This window comes from Polyodon spathula, chromosome 1 (genome assembly GCF_017654505.1).
Source record: "Polyodon spathula isolate WHYD16114869_AA chromosome 1, ASM1765450v1, whole genome shotgun sequence".
NCBI lineage: Eukaryota > Metazoa > Chordata > Actinopteri > Acipenseriformes > Polyodontidae > Polyodon > Polyodon spathula.
The window spans coordinates 7,665,808-7,688,810 of NC_054534.1; the positions used below are offsets into that span (position 1 = coordinate 7,665,808).

The 23,003-nt window shown below is 37.4% G+C and overlaps 1 protein-coding gene across 5 annotated transcripts in view; it reads left to right on the forward strand.

Annotated features, from left to right (window-relative positions):
- The window catches only part of LOC121313366 (F-BAR domain only protein 2-like), a 49,937-nt gene extending 27,432 nt beyond the window's left edge, over positions 1-22,505 (forward strand). For 2 of the 5 annotated variants that reach the window (XM_041245807.1, XM_041245797.1), the window contains exons 15-30: positions 747-771; positions 2,517-2,570; positions 8,330-8,375; positions 8,896-8,996; positions 10,386-10,463; positions 11,918-12,409; positions 12,917-13,074; positions 13,565-13,694; positions 14,420-14,479; positions 15,838-15,949; positions 16,504-16,659; positions 16,976-17,108; positions 18,288-18,487; positions 18,776-18,840; positions 19,550-19,714; positions 20,955-22,505. In XM_041245807.1, the coding sequence (XP_041101741.1) occupies positions 747-771; positions 2,517-2,570; positions 8,330-8,375; positions 8,896-8,996; positions 10,386-10,463; positions 11,918-12,409; positions 12,917-13,074; positions 13,565-13,694; positions 14,420-14,479; positions 15,838-15,949; positions 16,504-16,659; positions 16,976-17,108; positions 18,288-18,487; positions 18,776-18,840; positions 19,550-19,714; positions 20,955-20,977 (1,998 nt within the window). In that variant the 3' untranslated portion in view covers positions 20,978-22,505. The remainder of the gene's footprint in view (positions 1-746; positions 772-2,516; positions 2,571-8,329; positions 8,376-8,895; positions 8,997-10,385; positions 10,464-11,917; positions 12,410-12,916; positions 13,075-13,564; positions 13,695-14,419; positions 14,480-15,837; positions 15,950-16,503; positions 16,660-16,975; positions 17,109-18,287; positions 18,488-18,775; positions 18,841-19,549; positions 19,715-20,954) is intronic. The other 3 variants (XM_041245814.1, XM_041245825.1, XM_041245834.1) reach the window with 3 other exon arrangements.
- The last annotated feature ends 498 nt before the right edge of the window (positions 22,506-23,003 follow it).

Sequence of the window (23,003 nt, forward strand, 5' to 3'; positions counted from 1 at the left end):
ATTGAACTATCACTGGAAGTAAAGTGTGTGGCCAGAAACCAGTAATTTAACCTATTTGTCTTATAATGCCTGTGGAACCTGCTGGAGCTTTATAGGTCCCCTGTGGTTAAACTGTGTTTAATCTTCCTCTGTTTTCACTGCGTTCTTGAGCACACTGCTCATGTCTCGAGTGATTTAGCATTTCATACTGGAACGGATAGAACTGTGCAAGTATTTGCTTTAAGCAAGATTGAGTGTTGTAGATTCTAGAAGGTTCGATATTACCTTCTGTCCTGAAGCATTTTTTATTTCCCTCGGGGGGGCGACGACGATGACATAGTATTGGGAAAATTTAAATAGTTTTCAAAACATATACATTTTGAATTACTTTATTCCTTCCACATGCTGACTTTAGAGAAGCAGCCTAGTAAGCGTTTGTATACTAGCTTTGTCATTCAAGGTACAATTGCTAGGCAGACGTTCTCTGATTTTTGTTGTCACTGTTTCTTGTGCTTTTTATTATTGATTTATATATATATCATATATATATATATACTATAGCTTTTTTATGTTGACACTTTTAAAACTAAATCACCACCACGATCCCTCTGCAAAAAAATACAATAAAATGATTCTCTTTCTGTTGTGCTGTTGCTTTGTGGGGGTCAGCTGTGCTATGTTTTGTATGGCAAAGGTAGTGTTATTTTTTTTATATGATTTGCTGTCTTCTTATCTTTGAAATAATAATCCAAATTAATTTATTTCAGGCTCAGATGAAGAGAAATTCACCCAGTAAGTATTTTTATGGCATTTGTTTTATGTTAAGACTTTGTGTTTGATTGCTAGAATTAATGTGCTGTGCTGCTAATTTTTGCCCTTGAATTTATTATGCAATCTCTCAATACAAGTATGTAAAAAATAATAAACAAAAAGGCGTAATTTATTAAACCTCTGAGTTTTAAAAAGATTATCCTACAAAGTGACTAAAAAACATAAATGACATTGGTTAAGATAATGCTGATATTCCATTCCTATACCAAGTTCCTCTTACAGATGAAAGTGCATTCAAGTTTTGTGCACATATAAAGATACTGTGGGTTATTTTCAAAGTGTGTCATTTATGTTTGAACCTAGTGGTGCAATTTGACTTGAAAGTAAAGCTATTTTTACAATAGCACAAATGTAACTTATTTGTGGAGAGAAAAAAATCCGAAGCTGTGTGATAGAAAGGTATTCCAGGTGCATAGTAACAGCTTTAATATAGAACAGAATGCACCTGCTGCAGAGGAAACATATTTACAAAAATAAAAGATAGTGTCCTGTACACCCTTCAGTATGTTTGATCGACCCGAATGCAATAGGGGCTGTTTCTGCGATGAGCGGTTGTTGCACTGCTGTTGATAATTCATCCAAACTTCAAATGCTCAGTCTTCGATTCTGGGCTAAACTTACAAGAAGCTAAGTCACTCGGACCAGTAGTTTTGGCTAGTCCCCTTTGTGTAATTAAAACTGAGCTGTTGTAATAAATTAGACATAATAATAGTACATTTTATGCAATTTATATTATGCTGGTGATTGCAAAGAGACAGATCAATGCCACTGCTTGCCATTCAGGTTTTAATTATTAAGCTGATTAACACTTGCACGTTTTTTCAATGTTCCGCATTGGCACGTCACTTTGTTACAAAATGCACTCCGTCCATTCATTTTATTTGTGGTACACCTTCTGCATCTGCCAAGCAATACCACAGTTCACAAAAAGGGAGAAAAACATGTGTGAGTAATCACAACTGGAAATCAGAAGCAGTGGTAAATACATTTATCTTGCACTATAACTGCAAACTTTTTAAAACTCATTTAATCTGAACCAGGATTTAAATACTACATAATGTTGCACATTTGCATGAGGGGTTACATTTATAAAAGACTGATAATATGCAAATATTGGTACCTTAAACTTTTTTTAAAGGTTTTGAAAGCACTTGAATGCATTCAGTAACTCTAATGTCTCTAGGGGCATTTTACATTTTATTTCAGCTCACAGACCCCCATACTGTGATGCATTAGGATGACGAGAGGTCAGAGGGAGAACAGTCAAATAGGATAGGAATTGTTTAGAGGATACATTCTGGTTTCTGTTCAAGCCATTTCTTCTAGGCAGTGTCAATGGACAGTTTCTAAAACAGCTGACCATTTGTAATGGGAGGCATTACAAAGTTTCAATGTAAAAGATTTTAATTATTTTATTGACAGTGTTCAGAAGTTATGTGAAAAGGCAACAAAGGGGTTTCAATGCAAGAAGTACAGACTTCTAAAAAGAAATGTAGAAGTAAATTCCCCGGTAGGCAGACATTTGTCTTATGTTCTGGTAGGTGAACGCTTACTGTAATTCATAAGCTAACAAAACAATAGTTCTGTTTAATTATAATGATACCGTATACTGTACAGAATTTATAATTTTAAATTAGATGTTTTATTTCACTTATTTTATTTAAACCCAGGATTTATCATTTTAAATGAGGTGTTTTATTTTCCAGGACTGTCAGGGTTGCTTACACAGTCATCATCATTAGACACGCAGCTCGTTTCCGGTAAGTAAGCCAGTTGCAGTGCTGCTTCTGTTACTTTGGGACTTTTACTTGGGACCATCAGTTGTGAGGGATTAATCCAGTCTGATGCATTTAGATTTAAAAAAAAATCAATCAGTGCGTGAAAATGAACCACATGTCCTGCATCAAGTACAAGTACATATAGAAATATTTGAACATCTGTTAAAGTTAAGATGTGTAATGTCCACTGCGCTTTTATCATTTCTACAGTTAGACCCCGGCAAGGGCGAAATTACAGGCATTGTTGCAGAGGGAGTATTTTTAACATTGGATAGATAGATTACGTTTACAATTAGGCATGCTTAAAATTCAAAGGTAGAGCATAGCACACAGTCATGGTAAAGAATCAAGAAGTGCAGTCAACATATTTAATAACTGGGGAAATACAGTTTAAATCTGTTGCAGTATGTCCTCTGTTTTTTCTCATTTACAATCTTTTCACAAAACAAACATTAAACGTTAAAGCGTCCCATGCAAAACCACATCATGATAAACCACATTTGTAGGTCAAAAATGCTGAAATAAGTTGCTACATTCAAAGGGCTTCACATAATCTCTGCAGTAAGAAATTTCTGTATCCAGTGTGATAAAACAACACAAAATAATAAATTATCAAAGCAATGTTCAAGAAAATTGAAAATTGCCTCTAAATCTTGGATTCCTCAAAATAGCCACTCTTTGCCTTAATAACAGCCTCACAAACGCGAGGCTTTCGGTTAAGTTTCAGCAGGAAATCACCCGACATGTCATCTCAGCTCTTCTGCAGCAATTCCCTGAGATGTAGGGCACTTGTGGGTAGCTTTGCTTTGACTTTTCTGTCCAGTTCGTCCCATGCAAGTTCTATGGGATTGAGGTCTGGAGGCTGGGCAGGCTAGGTCATTTGATTGAGTTGTCCTTCACTTTCCTTCTTTGCCAGATAGTTCTTGTACAACTTTGAGGTGTGTTTTGGGTCATTATCTTGCTGAAGAATGAAGGACTGCCCAACTAGCTGTAATCCTGATGGAATGGCATGCCTCCGAAGTATGCTATGATAGCCATGCTGGTTGAGCTTGCCATGGACTTGGTAAAGATCACCAACTCCATCACCAGCAAAGCAACTCCAGACCATGACACTGCCTCCTCCGTGCTTGATAGTGGGAACCACACATGCAGAACTTATGCGTTCACTCTCTCTGCGTCTTACAGATACTCGGCGGTTGGACCCAAATATTTCAAATTTTGTCTCATCGGTCCATAAGACCTACTTCCACTCCTCAAACGTCCAGTTTCTGTGTTTTTTGGCCCAGGCAAGTCTCTTCCTCTTATTCTGCGCTCTTAACAATGGTTTCTTTACAGCAATTCTTCCAGTTAGGCCAGCTTCACGCAATCTGCTCTGAACAGTTGATGTTGAAACAGCTGTACTTCTAATAGCATTTAGCTGAGCTTCTATTTCAGGGGCAGTTAATCGCCGGTTTCGCAGACTTGTGACTCGAATGAACTTGTTCTCTGATTCTGAGGTCACCCTTGGTCTGCCTGACCTTGTTCGGTCCTCATGAGTGCCAGTCTCTTCAAATCGTTTGATGGCCTTGGCCACAGCAGTTACAGACACTTGCAAAGTTCTTGCTATTTGTCTTAAAGATTGACCTTCATTTCTTAAAGTAGTTACAGACTGTCTTTTTTCTTTGCTTAACTGAGAGTATTTTGCCATTTTCTGCTCCCTTACATTTAGGAATGACAAACTTGTGCCTATGCTACCTATATTTATAGTAATCATGGACCCTCTCCTGTTAACAATAATTGGTGACAGAAGGTTAATTAGGTAACATGCTAGTTAACTCAGAGAACACCTAACAAAGACACTTTTATATTTAGGTCAGTGTTCTAACACCGTGTTATACACATTTCAGACTTTAAATGACTTGGGCTTCAGACTGAAATCCCCTTGCTCTGGGTGACCATTTCATTGAAAGTGACAAGATTTACATTTTCATTTAAAAATTAAATTTTTGAATGCAATTCACTTATGATTATCAGCTTATATACGTACACGTGTCATAATGAAATATTAAGTGTTTATAGACATGTTTATACAGTTAAAAGCATAAATAATCATGAAAAACCTGGTTTCAAGCAGGTGTAGTCAAACTTGTGTGTGTGTGTGTACAGTACTGTGCAAAAGTTTTAGGCAGGTGTGAAAAAATGCTGTAAAGTAAGAATGCTTTCAAAAATAGACATGTTAATAGTTTATATTGATCATTTAACAAAATGCAAAGTGAGTGAACAGAAGAAAAATCTAAATCAAATCCATATTTGGTGTGACCACCCTTTGCCTTCAAAACAGCATCAATTCTTCTAGGTACACTTGCACAAAGTCAGGGATTTTGTAGGGATTTTGTAGGCATATAGTCAGGTGTGTGATTAAACAATTATACCAAACAGGTGCTATTGATCATCAATTCAATATGTAGGTTGAAACACAATCATTAACTGAAACAGAAACAGCTGTGTAGGGGGAATAAAACTGGGTGAGGAATAGCCAAACTCAGCTACCAAGGTGAGGTTGCTGAAGACAGTTTACCGTCAAAAGTCATACACCATGGCAAAACTGAGCAAAGCAACAAGACACAAGACAGTTATTCTGCATCAGCAAGGTCTCTCCCATGCAGAAATTTCAAGGCAGACAGGGGTTTCCAGATGTGCTGTCCAAGCTCTTTTGACGAAGCACAAAGAAACAGGCAACGTTGAGGACCGTAGACGCAGTGGTTGGCCAAGGAAACTTACTGCAGCAGATGAAAGACACATCATGCTTACTTCCCTTCGCAATCGGAAGATGTTCATCAATGCCATCAGCTCAGAATTGGCAGAAAACAGTGGGACCCTGGTACACCCATCTACTGTCCGGAGAAGTCTGGTCAGAAGTGGCCTTCATGGAAGACTTGCGGCCAAAAAGCCATACCTCTAACGTGGAAACAAGGCCAAGCGACTCAACTATGCATGAAAACACAGGAACTGGGGTGCAGAAAAATGGCAGCAGGTGCTCTGGACTGATGAGTCAAAATTTGAAATATTTGGCTGTAGCAGAAGGCAGTTTGTTCGCCGAAGGGCTGGGGAGCAGTACACGATGGAGTGTCTGCAGGCAACAGTGAAGCATGGTAGAGGTTCCTTGCAAGTTTGGGGCTGCATTTCTGCAAATGGAGTTGGGGATTTGGTCAGAATTAATGGTCTCCTTAGTGCTGAGAAGTACAGGCAGATACTTATCCATCATGCAATACCATCAGGGAGGCATCTGATTGGCTCCAAATTTATTCTGCAGCATGACAATGACCCCAAACATACAGCGAAGGTCATTAAGAACTATCTTCAGCGTAAAGAAGAACAAGGAGTCCTGGAAGTGATGGTATGGCCCCCACAGAGCCCTGATCTCAACATCATCGAGTCTGTCTGGGATTACATGAAGAGAGAGAAGCAACTGAGGCTGCCTAAATCCACAGAAGAACTGTGGTTAGTTCTCCAAGATGTTTGGGCCAACCTACCTGCCGAGTTCCTTCAAAAACTGTGTGCAAGTGTACCTAGAAGAATTGATGCTGTTTGAAGGCAAAGGGTGGTCATACCAAATATTGATTTGATGTAGATTTTTCTTCTGTTCACTCACTTTGCATTTTGTTAATTGATAAATATAAACTATTAACATGTCTATTTTTGAAAGCATTCTTACTTTACAGCATTTTTTCACACCTGCCTAAAAACTTCTGTATATATATATATATATATATATATATATATATATATATATATATATATATATATATATATATATATATACACACACACACACACACACACACACACACACACACACACACACACACACACACACACACACACACACACACACACACACACACACACACACACAGCTCTGGAAAAAATTAAGAGACCACTGCAAAATTATCAGTTTCTCTGGTTTTACTATTTATAGGTATGTGTTTGGGTAAAATGAACATTTTTGTTTTATTCTATAAACTACTGACAACATTTCTCCCAAATTCCAAATAAAAATATTGTCATTTAGAGCATTTATTTGCAGAAAATGACAACTGGTCAAAATAACAAAAAAGATGCAGTGTTGTCAGACCTTGAATAATGCAAAGAAAATAAGTTCATATTCATAGATATATAGACACACACACACACACACACACACACACACACACACACACACACACACACACACACACACACACACACACACACACACACACACACACACACACACACACACACACACACACACACACACACACACACACACACACACACACACACACACACACACACACACACACACACACACACACACACACTGTATCAGGCGGCAGTCTGGTCTAGTGGTTAAAGTCCAGGGCTTGTAACCAGAAGGTCACTGGTTCAAATCCTACCTCTGCCACTGACTGACTCACTGTGTGAGCCTGAGCAAGTCATTTAACTTCCTTGTGCTCCACCCTGTGGGTGAGATGTTAAATCAATGTCCTACTGTAAGTGACAGTAGGACTTACCACTGTAAAGCGCTTTGTGGTGGAACCACGATGAAAGGGTCTATGTAAAAATAGATATATAAAAAGTCTTTATTTATTTTTTTATACATTTGATGGTGTCCCTAAATCCTTTAATGTTGTCTTCATTTAAAATATAGCACTGACTGCAAACAATACCTTCATCAGGATGGTGCATGTTTGTACAAAAAACTCACCTTTTCTACCTGCTATTGCTTGGTATTTGTATTGATTTATGGATTACTTACTAGAAATTCAGATTCTGACATAACATTACCAATAATTCATACCGCAATTCAATATTTTGTGACATTGGCTAAATAACTGTGGCTTTCTTTGCAGGCCTTTGTTTTGAGGGCCTTGCATAATAAACCACATGGCTGTTCAGTATATACTGTAGAACTAGTTATCTGTAGTACATGTTGTCCGATATCCATTGGGAAAGGAAATCGTATATTTACAGTAAACATTGTGGATGAATGCTTTAAGGCGGGATATAAAATATCTCCACCTCCTGCTATTTTCTAAACGTTTTCAGTCATGTCACTTCTGTTCTCTCCAGCTGTTCTTTCTTGGCATGCCTTTCATGTCAATCCTGTGGCCCGACAGCCTACATCTATGACAAGAAACCGGACGGTTGCACTAATGGGTTTTTATATTTGTAAAAAATGAAATTCGATCTGAAAATAGCAGATGGTAGCACGTTATTCAGTGACCCAACAACCACACTTGCTCATCTTGCTGTTGGCAACCTCAAAAAACCTTTTTACACAATTTCTAAACACGCTGTGGGCTGTGCTTGAAAATCCTGCGCTGAAGCAGGCCTTTGCATAAGGCAGGATTACCAATCTTTCTCTTGACTTAACAATTCAAACACTAATGTTTTATTTATTTAAGTTTGGGTTCCTAACAAGGTGTTTCAGGTGATTCACGGTGTCTGTTCTTGAAGGCTTGTGTTTTATACAAAACATTTATAATAATAATAGACCATAGTTCTGTCACATTCACATATAAGCATTGGTTCTCTGCTTCTATGTGTTCTTAGTTGTTTTGTTTGTATTTTTTAAAGGGATGTCAAATTATTGCCTAAGAAATTTTAGAACGATTAGAGGTGCTCCAGTTAATTGCATATGCACAAACACAATGTGTGATTGACTTGGCAAAAGCAACACGTGTTTGTGTTTAACTTCAACATCTCTCCTGAATTAGGTGAAGACTTGGTCAAATCCAGACTTCAGGCATCATATAATAATGAGTAAGTTTATTTATTTTAAACTTTTTTGTTCTCCAGGATATAAAGACAGATTTTACTAGTCACACAATTAAAGAAACATTGTGAAATAAGGGACTTGTTCAATGTGACTCAACCAATCCATTCATTGTATTGATCACAGTGATGAGTCAGAAATGCATTGTAGTTGTATGTACTGTCATTTTTTTGAATAATAATGTGCACTCTGTGTGTCACACCCCCATGTATAATGCACTTAATGGAGTTGCCTTGGGTTACATACCATGTGTAGTGTGCACCTCTTGTATATACATACAGTATAATGTGCACCTTGTATATAATGTACAACCTGTATATAACACCACTGTAAGTGTTGCTCATATGGCTTACCTGAATAAACATTTTTTAAATAAAATAGAACATGCCTTTTATTTTAAAAGGGCCTGTTTTATTCAGAAAATGGTGGTATACCTGGTATGGCCTAAACTGACCGCTGACGTATGCCCCAGTTAAAGACAGTTCAATCTGTTTTTTCCTGTTGTAGAAGCAGACGAGTGAACAGTGACCTCCTCTCTCTGGACCCACTGTTCGGGCCTCCTCTTGAGTCATCGTCTTCATTGTCCTCTGTTTCTACATCCTCAACAGGTACCTGTGTTTTAAATGAGCCGTTTTAAAAATAAATACATTAAAACATGGTTATCCATCATTTGAAATAGGCATGCAGGAAAGAACAATTATGAGACGATTGTATTATTATATTATTATTATTATTATTATTATTATTATTATTATTATTATTATTATTATTGTTGTAACAGGTTTGCAACACAACAAAGACTTATAAATATATTATTCTAAAGCATGCTGTCCTTGTAACAGTGAAATAAATCACTCTTGATATTCAGTTGGTTTTGTTAGTCTTAATGTGTAGTTACTGCCAGTAAGAGTGCAATTTGACTAAGTCACATACAGTAGAAAATACAAAGATACAGTAGAACCTCAGACTTATGAAAGATACACTTCTGAATTCACTGGTCAACCAAACACACCACTTGAAGCAGGAAGTAGGGTTCCTGATTAATGTGAAAGACAGGAAGGTCAGGCGTGGGGCGTTTTACCAGTTAAACACTGCTCTCCTGGCTTAGTTTTGGTTTTCATATTATTATTCCTCATGTAGACATTTTATTATTACTACAGCATACATACATTAAATCATGAAAAATGACACAGGTTCCCGAGTGGCGTATCCAGTAAAGGCGATCTGCGTGGAGTGCAGGATGCGCCCTATTGCCTGGAGATCGCAGGTTCGAATCCATACTATGACCAGGGGTTCTCGGGGCAGCGCACACTTGGCCGAGCTCCGCCCGGGTAGGGAGGGATTAGGTCGTCAGGGCAATTCACGGTTCACCGTGTACCAGCAACCCCTGTGGCTGATAGGGCACCTGCAGATCTGTGTTGTCCTCTAGCAGTATAGGTCTGGCGGCTTCGCTGTGGCTCTGCAGTGCGAAAAATGATGGATTGGCAGGAACACGTTTCAGAGAACGTGCGTTGCAGCCTCCGTTTCCCGAGTTGCCGGCGGGTTGCAGCTGTGAACGGATAAAAACAATAATTGGGCATTCCAAATTGGGAGAGAACCGGGGTAAAAACACACACAGGCTTCCGAGTTACAGACATTGAGAACCCTCCATTGCCAATTTCTTCTTAACCTTTCTAATGCAAATGAATTGATTGATCACTTGAATCTGATCAGCAGTATTGTTATTGTGATCAATTTGGCATGGGCAAGTTGGTTATTGCTCAGCTCAGCCCATGAAATCCAGCTTTGTAATATATTCAACAAAACAGTCAGGAAACAAACCCTTAGAAAGAAAAAAGTTTGCCTGTCCTAAAAACTGTTTCTGTACATCAAATTTTAAACTTTTGTGTTTGAAAATAAAAAGGTTGAATTGTCATTCAATTTAGAGCTGATAAACCCTAACCATTAACACCGTTGTTCTTTCTTATTCCTCTCTGCCTTCTGGTCCTGTTCTTTAGCTGTTCCTCCCCTTTTCCAATGCTTTCGTACCTCTGTCCAAGCTAAAGATTTGGCAGTATGTTCTTCCATTGCCACAGGTAAAACTCTTTGAGCGCATGCTGTTCCATTTTTACATTCCTGCAGCAGCATTTACCGTGCAAGCCTCATGGTGTACCAGATGTTTTGATGCAATGAATAATGTTCTCAGCAAGTGTTTTCTTTTTCATTTCCAATGCATTTCACCTTTTAATTTGTTTGTTCAAGTATGACACTTCAGCATCTGTTTGTCAGTCCTTCATTCTTGTATACATATCTTGTAGGATGGGGGAGTTCAGAAAACTCCGAAGGTTTTAAAAGTATTCATGGCAGGACCGGGGAATTTACTTGCCGTGTTTTTGTAGTACTGCACACTAAATTGCACCATCCAATTATGAAAACACCTTGAACAACTGTTGTCAAACCACCACCTGTTTGTTTATTTATTTATATTCTTAATAATCACGTTACCTTTTTTGAAATTTGCAAAGAAAAAAACTGCTCATCTACAGCTATGGCTAAATGTTTTGCATCACCTACAATTGTAGGATTGAGACCATTTAAAAAAATAAGAACACAAAAAATGATGTGAACAAAATTTAGGTCTTTTGTTTCAACCTCATGCAATCAAAGAAACTACAAATGATATCGCCAAAGTCTACCGGAAGCCATAATAGCAGTACGGTATCTCGTGTTAGATTTCAAAATGTCGCATTTTTCAATTTGTCAGTTTTTCGTGAAGTATATGGAAAACTACAAAGCGGTGCGTAATTCAATATTTAACGTAACATTATTCAGCAGGTTTCATTCGACTTTATGAAGCAAAATTGGTTAGTTCAGAACAGGGTGATTCAAAACATTTGGCCATTCCTGTCCACATACTTCAATAGTATCACGCTGGTTTGCCGTTCCACTGCAGGGCAATAGCTAACAATTGAAACAAGGTCCTTCAAAACATGATTGCTGACTAACTCTTTTGACTATCCTAGGATAGCTTGTTAAATAGTTTCAGTGTCTTGTACTGAAGAGTGGGCATGTTAATATTTTTGGGTGATGGCAGCTCAGGTGGACCACATTTCTGTGCATGCAAAAAGAGCTGTATGACTCGTGCCCCACGTGGTTAGAACGCATGTGACAGTGACCATTGATCTAACCTTGTGGTCACACTAAACAGTAGTATAATTAACACTTGTTCCAAGGGCTTTCCAACCAAATATAATTAGTTTTACTCAAGGTATTGAGCAACCACTCCTTTGTCAACTTGAGCTGGAATGACCCATTAGTATAGTGCTGGTACAATGCTGTTTTGAGTGGAGATATCCTTCTCAGACCTATATAGATTTATGTTTGCAGTGTTGAGTTAAAGAAGGAAGTAGTGGAAACATTACACTTACACTATTAAAAAGCATCATTGAAAGATTATTGCTCTCTTAAATGGTTCAGTGCTAGATAATGTTCAATTGTCCCTTTTGGGATATTGCATTTTGCTACTTTCAACTTTTCCTTTTTCCTTCAGCTGATCTAATGCTGCATAGTGAGATCTCCTCTCTGTCCAGTTCTCCTAATGCTTCAGCTTGGGTTCCAGATTCAGGCCACAAGACCCCTCCCTCAGAGCATTCTAAATGCCTAGATCTAAGCAATGCTGTTACTGTGACAGCTGCTCCAGAAAGCATGGACATCCTGTCTTCCTTGTCTTGGTCTCAGAGTCAGTGGATATCATTTACTGATGAACTGATATCATACAGACATTTCAATGCAAGCCCAATGGAGCCCCAAAGACTGCAGTCTAAATCTAAAACAAACTCTCCATCTCCAGTTGCTTTTTCCTCCTCCTCCTCCTCATCTTCTTCCTCCTCTGTTAAATGCATTTCTAATCACCTGAGTGAACTTTGCAGTGATCTCACAGACAGCACAACATGGCTTATTGAAGAAAACGTCAGAATGACGTCCTCTTCTCCAGCACCAGTGGATATAAACTTAGCACCTGTTCTTAATCCCAAACATAATGGTAATGGAAAGCATGAATTGTACGATGTTGTTCAGTTAAATAGGGTATTTTCAGTCAGTAACCTATTGCGTTCTGGACACAACATCGATTTGAAAACTCTCTGTGTGTTTGTGTGTGTGTTTGTGCATCAGATTCAACTTCTAAGGTGTACAGTATATGCAATTGTATTCCATTTCTGTGTGAATCCTGTAGTAACTACTTGCTTGGAGTGTTGTGTTAATATTTCAAACTGCTTGTGGTGCAGTATCATTCAAAATGTATTTTTTCATACATGATAATATGAACTGTTTCCCACTTGAAAGAAACTCCATAAGCTACCTGTTTTATATGCAGTCCAATAAGGATATACGTACCCAACAAAGAATGTATGCTTTCCTTTTTTTTTTTTACAAAATGTACTCGTATTTGCTGTGCTGTTTTAACCTAATGTTATATATGCTTATTTAATTTTATTTCTAACACGTTCCCTCTTATTAACTTGTATTTTTTTAATTCGGCTCCTGACAGTGTCTCAGCCAGCCAGACCTGCAACTCCTCACACTACAGCAGTGTCTCAGCCGGCCAGACCCACAACTCCTCACACTACAGCTGCAATAGTGCCGCCGCCACGACCAACCTCGCGACCAAAGCTCTCTGCAGGAAAACTTGGTGGTATCAATGAAATAGTAAGTCATGATGGATCGAAAAAGTAAAGACTTACTCTGATTAATATAAAAAAAAAAAAATACAGCAAAAAGTACAAATTACAAAACCTCTTTGTATCATAGGGTAATGTCTGCGATCATTGACATGGCTCATAAAATCTTTTTGTAGCAGATAGAGAAAGACTCTGTTTTAAAGCAAAGTTAAACCTGCCCCTTGCAGTATTAACTTAGGACTGATCTGTCGTTTTATGAAATTTTCCAGACCATTACTATTTTAAATTGATTAGTTCAAATTGATATTTGTAAAACTGTCTCTTGGTGTATTATTATATGACTGATTCCTTACAAGGCCTGCGTTAGTGAGTGGTACGAACCCAACTGTACATATCCACAGGATTGTCTGTTTTGTAAACATGTTCTTGTCCTCCACTGCTTGCAGATAGAAGCAGAATAGTCTAAAAGGATACATTTCCCTTCTCATTAATGTTAAGCAAATGCATTTGTTTTCTAGGCCAGACCGTTTAGTCCACCGAAGATAACAAATGCCAGCCCACCCCCTGCAGCCCCCCTGGCTCGTGCAGAAAGCACTTCCTCTATATCGTCCTCCACGTCACTCACTGCCACAAGTAACCCAGCTGTGGGTAAGTTCCATCGCAGTTTAGAGCTATGTGGTAGTGAATGTGTGCTGCAGTGTAAGAGTTTGTATAATTGTCTGGTGTCCTTCGCAACAAAAATCTGCACAAGCCATAGCTGTAAGCAACAGACAAAACTAGCCTTTCACAAGGCTGCTGTATTCAGGAATGGAAATAAGACTCCCATTGCATAGCAGTTTCCCCCCATTCCAGGTTTTAAAACGAGCTTGATTAGCCCTAGTGTATAGTTAACAAGCTCAGGTGTGTCTTATTAAACTCAAGAAAAAAACACGATTGAATCAAACTGCTGTGCAATATGAGCCCAATTTCCATCCCAGTGTATTGTAGCTAAAGGAAACATTGGAGATCCCATACAGGAATTATTTACATTATAAATAGATGCAAAAAGTACGCTTGATTAGTCTATTGTATGTCACAAGTTCTTGATTAAACTTCATAATAGTTTTATATTAATGACACGGCACATACTCAAATCTAGTCCATGCTAAAAGTTATTGGGCTGCTTTCAGTTCAGTAACAGACTTAACAAAACAGGGAATTGATGTATTGGCACAGTTCTGTATATTTTGACTACCCTACCCAAGTGTATACCTATGTTTTTTTTTTTTTCTTTTAAGATGACACTGCATGATTTGCTTCTATTTGTTTTGGTTTTGTTTCTGTTTGTTTTTGTATTTTTGCCTTGTTTTATTCCTTTTTTAAAAATGTCATAGAGGATGATGTGTTCATTGGGAAACTGCCTACATTTGAAAAGCGCTGTGAGACACCAGCAGGTACAGTAGCAGTAGTGAACCTGTCAATTCTGTCTCCTAACACTGTCCTACTGGTGTGGCATGCTCTAACATTTAAGCTAAAAATCCAGCTCCTATCTGGCTTTGTGTGGAAATCTACTGCTTTATTGGTTATTCTGAAACCAGAACTAACCCATAGAGTTTTATTTCAGATGTCAACGTGTTCCTCCTAATCATGTAGTTGGGAATGACAAGTTAATCTGCCTTTGATGTATTTTTACATTGTTTGCAATATTGAGTGTTTGACATCTTATTTTAGTTTGTGACTAAAAAGTAGAGAGCATAGCATCCCTGAATAGCTCGTTCTCCAAATAATTTGTTTTGTTTGCATAAGTATATTTTGATATTTATCTTGGACTTTTGCCCTCTCGTAAAAGAGAGTTTAATCTCAAAAGAATTTTCTGGATAAATACAAGTTGAAGAAATAGATACATAAAAAACAAATCACTCAGCAATAACATATATGTTTTGAATAATGAAAAACTGTTCCCACTGATTCTGTTAATCCTAGTAACACCTGAATGCGTTTTCTAGCTGAACATTAATCCTAAAAGTAATGACTGAAGCAGGGTACAGAGAAAGCATGCCTAGGCACATCACTGAACCTTGACAGAATTCATTCTACCTACGTAACTGCTTTGACCTGTGTCTCAAGAGCATGCTTGCTATGTTTAAGGGATAAGTGGACTTGTAAGCGTGAAACCCTAGTAAAGAAAGGCTGTCATAGACACACGCTTCAAATGAATTTGTAAAAATGCTGAATATGAAATAGGATATTAAGATTGGACTGTAACATGAGGATGGTTTGTGTGGGCTCTGGTTGGAGTTCTGCTGAATAGAATGGTCTGGTTGTGCTGTCTGTGACCCAAGCGTCATTTTTATACCACTCTCGGCTACAACAATCATTACACCTGGGATGTACGGTACTTGAACAAACTAAATTCAGACCCATTTTATCCAGTATTCGTAACCGCATACTCTCTTGCATGTGCCAGAAGTGCAGCTTACATTGATAATGTTACTTCACAGTTACACAAAGCAATTTGCATTTTCATAAAAAAGACCCTGTTAAATAGCAGCATCATATTTACAAATGTCTTCCCTATACACTTTATAACCCTTTCTGTTGACTGTAATCATGAGCATGCTACCTATGTACTGTAGTTTGTAAAAAATGTTAAAGGCATGTTGTTTATACCACCCCCACCTTCCCCCATTATTTGCATTATTATTTACATTTAAAAAACAAATTGAGGTTTTTCCATTTATTATATGTAGCGCTTTTTAACTTGTTCATGCACTGTTAATATTTTTTAATCTTCTGTTCTGTTTCACTGTAGGGATTTCTCGGGGTCCTAGTCCAGTTAGCCTTGGATCTCTGGACTCGCTACCTATTGCAGCAGCCTTCACAGAGTCTGTCAACGCCTACTTCAAAGGAGCAGACCCCTCGAAGTTAGTGTCAGCTGACCATTTTAAAACAAAAAACAAAAAATTATTACCAGCCATAAGAGCAGTTTATTAAGTCAGGCAGTATAGGCAGATACGGAAGGCCAAGGGGATACCCTGTTGTAAGCATGGTCTCAATCCTATCTTTAATTCTGGATTCTTGACATTTACCAGACAGGGTGATGCCGAACTGCTTTTCTGCAGCACAAACAGGGTACTTCCATATAAACTATTTTTAAACCATCTTCAGTTTTTCAGAAAGTGTTTGAAACTGTCCTAGTCTTTTATGATCTTACAAAGCCCTTTGTTAAACCGGAATAATACAAACAAATAAATAAGAGAAAAAAATAACCAAATATTAATTATTAAAACTTCAATTAAAAGGTTTATATATATATATATATATATATATATATATATATATATATATATGGCTACTTTAATTGCATACATATCAAGATCTATTGAAACTATTGCTACTTTGTGACAGCATCAGCAGAATCATGGTTGCAATATTATTTTATAATTCTATTGTTGGTTGTTTTCTCTTCCTTGTGCAGGTGCATTGCAAAAATTACTGGGGACATGACTGTGTCCTTCCCTACTGGAATTATCAAGATTTTTACCAGCAACCCATCACCACCAGTATTGAGCTTCAAGTTAAAGAACACGAGCAAACTTGAGCAGATTCTTCCAAACCAGCAACTTCTGTACAGGTAGACAACTTGGAGAACTTGTTCAAAACACCTATAGAGGATTGTAACTCTTTCAACACAGCAGACCTGCAACTTAATATTGTAATGTACATCTCTGTCCTTGCTTACTTATTTTTCAATATAAAACACAAAACAATGTAACTGGTAAAACTAGGGTGTCTGTAAAGTTACTTTGTTGTAAATAAGTAACAGTCTGTTTATCTTGGTTCTCTTTTGTTTTTGATTAAATCATCCACATGTACTGTGTTGTCTGTATGCTGTGGTAGTACTGAGGCTGTGTACAGTTTGAGTAAACAGATTTATTTTTGTATTTTAGTGACCCATCACAAAGTGATTCTAATACCCTGGACTTCTGGATGAATATGCAAGCCCTTACTGCCTACCTCAAAAAAATGTCTGAACAGAATCCCTCAGCTTCATACTACAATGTTGACATCTTAAAATACCAGGTAATCTACCACATTCAAAAGTGGTTTGGATGACATGGATGAATACAGCTAGTTGATTTTATATATAAAAAAAAAATCCTCAAGCTTTTATTTTGTAAAGTGCACATTTAGATAAGTGAGCAATGCTTTTTCAAAAGTAGTTACAACTAGAAGGTTGTATGGCTGACACAGAAATCACAACAGTGTGCAAATGATAATGCTCGTATAACCGTTTCGTAAAAGTTCTGCGATTGCGATGAGGTTGCGATGTCACAGAGGCCGTCGCAGCCTGCGTTTCATAAAGCACTTTGCAAGTGCCGTCGATCGCGTTCACTTGGTGGGGCTGCGTTGGGGGAAATCAATAACTCGGTAATGACTTTTAAGGCACAGAGACCGATTTAGGTAAATACACAATAGCAGGGTTGCAAAGGAAAGCTATCTTTTTTTTTTTTTTTTTTTTTTTTAAGAAAAAAATGATGCAGTTATTGAAATGGATGGTCAAGACAGATCCGTTCTATTTGCAAGTTTTCTGGAAGTTTAATTCGCAAAGAAAAAAGTTGCAGCTGATCACTGCTGCAGTAAACACTGTTGAGGAGGAGCAAAGAACAGCAGCCAAAATAAGAAAGAAATTGATAGATCTAACTAGCAGAATGGAATTAAAAGGAGGAAGAAGGCAGTTGAAAAAGCTTTAAAGTTGATTGAGGAAAACCAAAATACCTCACTGTCGACAGCGATCTGGAGCAGTTTAGAAGTGACAGGCTGTACTTTAAAGTTCTATACATATATACATACATACATAAGGAAAGCCCTTCAGCTGTAAAAGTAAACGCTGTGCAGGAAACGTATAGAAAAAGTTTACTGATCTGTGTTTACTTTTCTTTCTAAACAGCTGAAAAGGGGCTTTTGGCTGAAACGTATGTAGCCAGCTTGCTACATTGACACTTTTGTCAGTCTTTATTAAGAGGCATGCCTGATAATCAAGCTGTGTTTAGCCTCATTAAGTCAATCACAGTTTAGTAGTCACAAACTTTGAGAGACTAACATCTGTACAAGAAAACATAAACAAGTAGTTGCAGCATGCTCGCTTACATAAAACCATTGCATTAAGTGTTGCTTGAAGAATAATGGTTGCATACTGCTGTTGGAGAGAGTTCTTAATGAGAAGTATAATTTACAGTTTTCGTTTCTTTGTTTTTCTAGGTCATGTCAAATGGAATCCAGTCGACTCCTCTTAATCTGGCAACATACTGGAAGTGCTCTCCAATCACAACTGATGTCAGAGTGGATTATAGATACAATCCAGAGTCCATGCTGACTCCCAGCATTCTGGCAAACGTGCAGGTTCTGGTGCCGGTTGATGGAGGAGTTACAAATATGCAGTCTCTTCCAACAGCCGTTTGGTAAACCTTATTGATATATGGCTGCTATCATCCGTGTCCTTATGTCCTTGCCGCCTTATATCCCCGAAATAGCCAGTGCAGCCCCCAAACTGCTTAACTACATAATAAGAAATGCACATTATGGAGGGTCTAACTTCACCCTTGGAAATAAATTGCTAACCTGCAGCTTACTTTAACACACAAGATTTTTTTTTTTTTTATTACACATTATTACAGGTCTCCTGTGTAATATATGCTCTAAATACCTTTTTGTTTACTCAGATTTTTTTATTTATTTATTTTTAACAGGAATGCAGAGCAGCAGAAAGCATTGTGGAAGTTAAAAGATATATCGGAGAAATCTGAGAACGCAGGTATGTAACACGTATGGGTTTAAAGTGTTGCATTAATTAATGGCAAATAGTTTATGAAGGGTTGCTACTGAATGTATATTGAAAAATTTAAGACCAAACGTTAAATATGGGGAAAAATAACACCATGAACATAGTCAAAAAGTTTTTAAGGCCCTGAGTTAGTTCTGATGCTAGATAATGCCCATTGTCATAGAGCAGGAGACTACAGACGTTATGGACTGTCCAGCAAGAAGACCAGACCTTAATCCCATAGAACACATTTGGGACCTTCTAGGATGTTGTGTTCATAAGTGTTGTAACCCTCCACATGACATCAGCGAGCTTGGTGTTGCGCTGACTGAAGAATGAGGCAGGATCCCACAAGACCTCATCTGCTGGCTGCCTTATTAGAAGCCTGCATTGTGAATGTAAAGATTGCATCAATGCCATGCCCATACTTGACACTGAGACATTCAGAGGAACGTTTTCAAACTCCAGAGACAAAGCCTGTAGACATTTTGATTTCCATGGTTTAGATGCACATAATAGAATCCATGTATCTGTTTATTTCAGTGTGTAGTGATTGCTCCCTTGAAATACTCAAATTGGATTTGTGTTGTTAATTGCATTGTATAAAAAATTCTGGTTTCAAATGTTGCTCCTTTTAACTTTACATTACATTAGTCTGCTATGTTGATCTTTTAAAATTGGTGTTTTGCTGTTTTCATAGGTTCAGGATCCATGAGGGCAAAATTTGAACTTTCAGAAGGACCCTCTAACCCTGCCACACTTGCAGTGCAATTCTTAAGTGAAGGAAGCACACTTTCAGGGGTAGAAATAGAGCTGGTTGGCTCTGGATACAGACTTTCCTTAACAAAGAAGAGATTTGCAACAGGTAAGAAGTTAGTCTTCTTTGATCTGTATGAACTTCTTTATTTACATGGCATGCAATCAGTGTTGCATGTGCTAAGAAAGCATCAATAAACAAACTAAACCAATTGATTTTTTTGTATTTCTAACTTTAATATACTTCTCATATCTCACAGTGTTACTATATCTTTTTGTTAACCTCATGTTAGTGAATTTTGATCAGATTTAGTTTAAGTTTGGAAATCATCTTTGTACAATAAGCCAAAATCTAAATAAATAAAAAGTGACTTTGCCGTTACAAAGGGGTGATCTACACAGAGACCCGCCAGCCTGGGGATGTACGTTTTAACCTATTCATCTACAAGGCTGCGTTCTGTAACTGAAAGGCATTGGCTTTTATTAATGGGCTATAATGCTGTGTTGTTCAAGTCCCACTGGGTTAAAGAAAGCTCTCAGTCTGAGTGACTTCTTTTCAGGTAGCATGTTAGGTTTGTATTTTCTAGGTCAGTTCAACTCAATAGTGTTTGATGGGAAACTGGGGGAAGGGTTTTGGTTTGTCGCTGGTTGCAAGCCTGTCTGCCATTAGGGAGGCATCCATAACCCCTCAGGCCCTGGGGCCTCAAGTGTGGTCATGTCACTGATGGGTTTTCTCTACATACAGGGTAAAATCAAGGCCTGAATGGGTTATATACAAATTACAAAATGAAGTCAATTCTAAGACAAAGATTTTGACAGTTTTTTAGTGTCTTCATTTAAGCAGTTGATTGGTTCTCTCCACCCCTTGAATGTTTTTAAAGGCACGCAGGCTGATTTTCTTTTTTAACCCGGTGTTATGGTGCCAGATATGGTTTTGCTTCTAAACTGCAAGGACTAAATGAATGGATGAGCATGCCACTTAACGTTTGTCAAATTGTTTCACAAGCTGAGCTGGAAAGATATTTCTGAAAATTGCAATAAACAATCCCACCTAAATATTTGTTTTAAAAAATGTAAAATTAAACATAACTGAAGAAACCAAGATTTTAGTTAAAATAATGCTGGCCCTAATAAGCATTTTGAATGGACATTTAGGGTCATAAAGCTGAAATCCTTTACACAGAAACCCACCAGTCTGAGAGTATTGTGCTTGAAAGGTTCAAGATCCATCAAGGACATTTTGAATTCAAGTGAAAGAGTGTGTTTACAAATGTTCATGTTTTGTATGTGGTATTGTTGTTGCTGTTATGACATAGGCTCACAGACCAGTTTCTGTTTCCATTCTGCAGGAAGGTATATGGCAGACTGCTGATGATTCTAAAACAAAAGACTTGGTCCCAGAAGCACAACTCTACTGGAGCAGCTTCATCTGTTTGTTTCGTGGTCCTGTAAACAGAAACAGAAACCATTTTTAATATCAAATCTCAAGGTTTTGGCAATAACTTTTGTTAATTTTGTTAATTCTGAAAAAAAGAGAAATCTTTATAAATGTAATTGCACCTTTTTAGAAGAAACAGTAATATTGACTACATACAATTAGCACTGATGTGATTTTTTTAACACTGTTTTAAAAACTGGGCTTTCAGGAAATTTATGAAATTGAAAATCTTTACTGCAGCTTGATTTATTTCAACTTTTGTAAATCAAAACAGTAGTATATAGTCAAATGTGTATAGTTAATAATATGTATAATAATTAAATATTGGACTGCTATAACTTATAAGAACCTGCACTAACCATCTTAGCGAGGGTATAATAAACAGGTTTAGATGCAATATCCTGTAATGCTTTGCATATGACAATTATATTAAGTCTAACCGGGATACTAAAAGAAAATTGGTATGTAAATATTTGCAAACCTGAGTGAATTGAATTCTGTGCTACTCTGCAATGTTGTGTTCAATCACCGTTTTAGAATGGTTGAATGGAATATCTGTAGACTACAATTTTGCAAGCATTTATGGCTGTCGATGTAACGACTAATTATTTTCTGTGAATGCAATGTGCCATCTTCTGACAACTTTGCTTTAAAAAACTGCATGGATTTTGTATTTGGTATAAGTAGTTTCATATAAGTGTTAACTTTGGGTATAGCCAATCAGTTCATTTTTACATGGATTATGATAACATTGGTGCCTCTTTTTAATCCGTCTGTCCCATGTCTCAATTAATGTGCCTCTTTTTACCTTTTCAGAATCTATAATTCCATTAACTTTTTAGTATGTGAGCACTGCTTTTGACTGTTATGCATACAATTATTTAGTGCTCTTAAATATAGTTGGATTTTGAAGGGAAGGGCTGGATACTTTGTTGAAGCTTGAATTTAAAGGGTATTAAAGTGATACAGGTGGTGGCTTTTATAATACACTCATTACTTGCTGTTCCTGCCTTTCACAATCTTTTTATCATACATTTTTTGGTGGTGTTTTTTTTTTTTTTGCAATAATACCATATATATGTATTGTTGTTTTGTTTTTTTTTACACTCAGATTCCTTCCTAAGGGGGTATTTGCAATAACAAATGTGTTACTGTTATGCAGGGGTTGTTCTTGCTTACAGTAGCTCTTGTAATTTATTGTAGAGTTGTCTCTGCTACTTCTTTAAAAAATACGTAATGTAGCAGAAACTCAAAAGATGAAGACAGAAAGGTGAATAGAAAAAAAAAATAGAAAGTAAATAAATGTATGCATTTCCCTTCTCTGTGTCTTAAATGTTGAGGAATATGCAGCTGCTTGTTGGAATGTTGTCCAAATGTAAGTGTATATTATGAATACCTCTGTGGAAAATATTTGTGTAACAGTTTATCTGATTTCCTGTGTGCCTAGTGTGCTTGAACTGAATGAGATTTCAAACTTAATAGAAAGGGAAACACTGCCACATGTTCACTTTTTTTGTTTTTGTTTGAAAAAAAAAAAAAAGCCAAGGAAAAATGTAACTTTTCAGTTTGTGTATATTTTCGAAAAGCCACTGCATGGAAATGTTACAGTTATGTCATTGTTGTGCTGTATGTTGGTGGCAGGCATGAGTCAGTCTGCATCTGTGAAGCTGTGTTTTGAGGAATATGAAAAGTAACCCTTGTAGTAATCGGATACTGCTGTCTGTGTAGCTATATGGAGGCAGTACGTTGTATTGTGCAGCAGTTTTGTTTTTGCTTTTTTCTTTTTTTGGGGGGTGGGGGGGGGTTGTAAGAAGGAGATAAAAAGTGCATTTTATATAAGGTTAGCCTCTGTAGTGGCAACTTCTTTTGTTCTGATGTTATCCCTGATGTTATCTAAGTTTGCAATCCAAATCTAAGTCTGTAAGGGCTGTGTTTCTTCCCAATCTCACTGGTTGCAAAA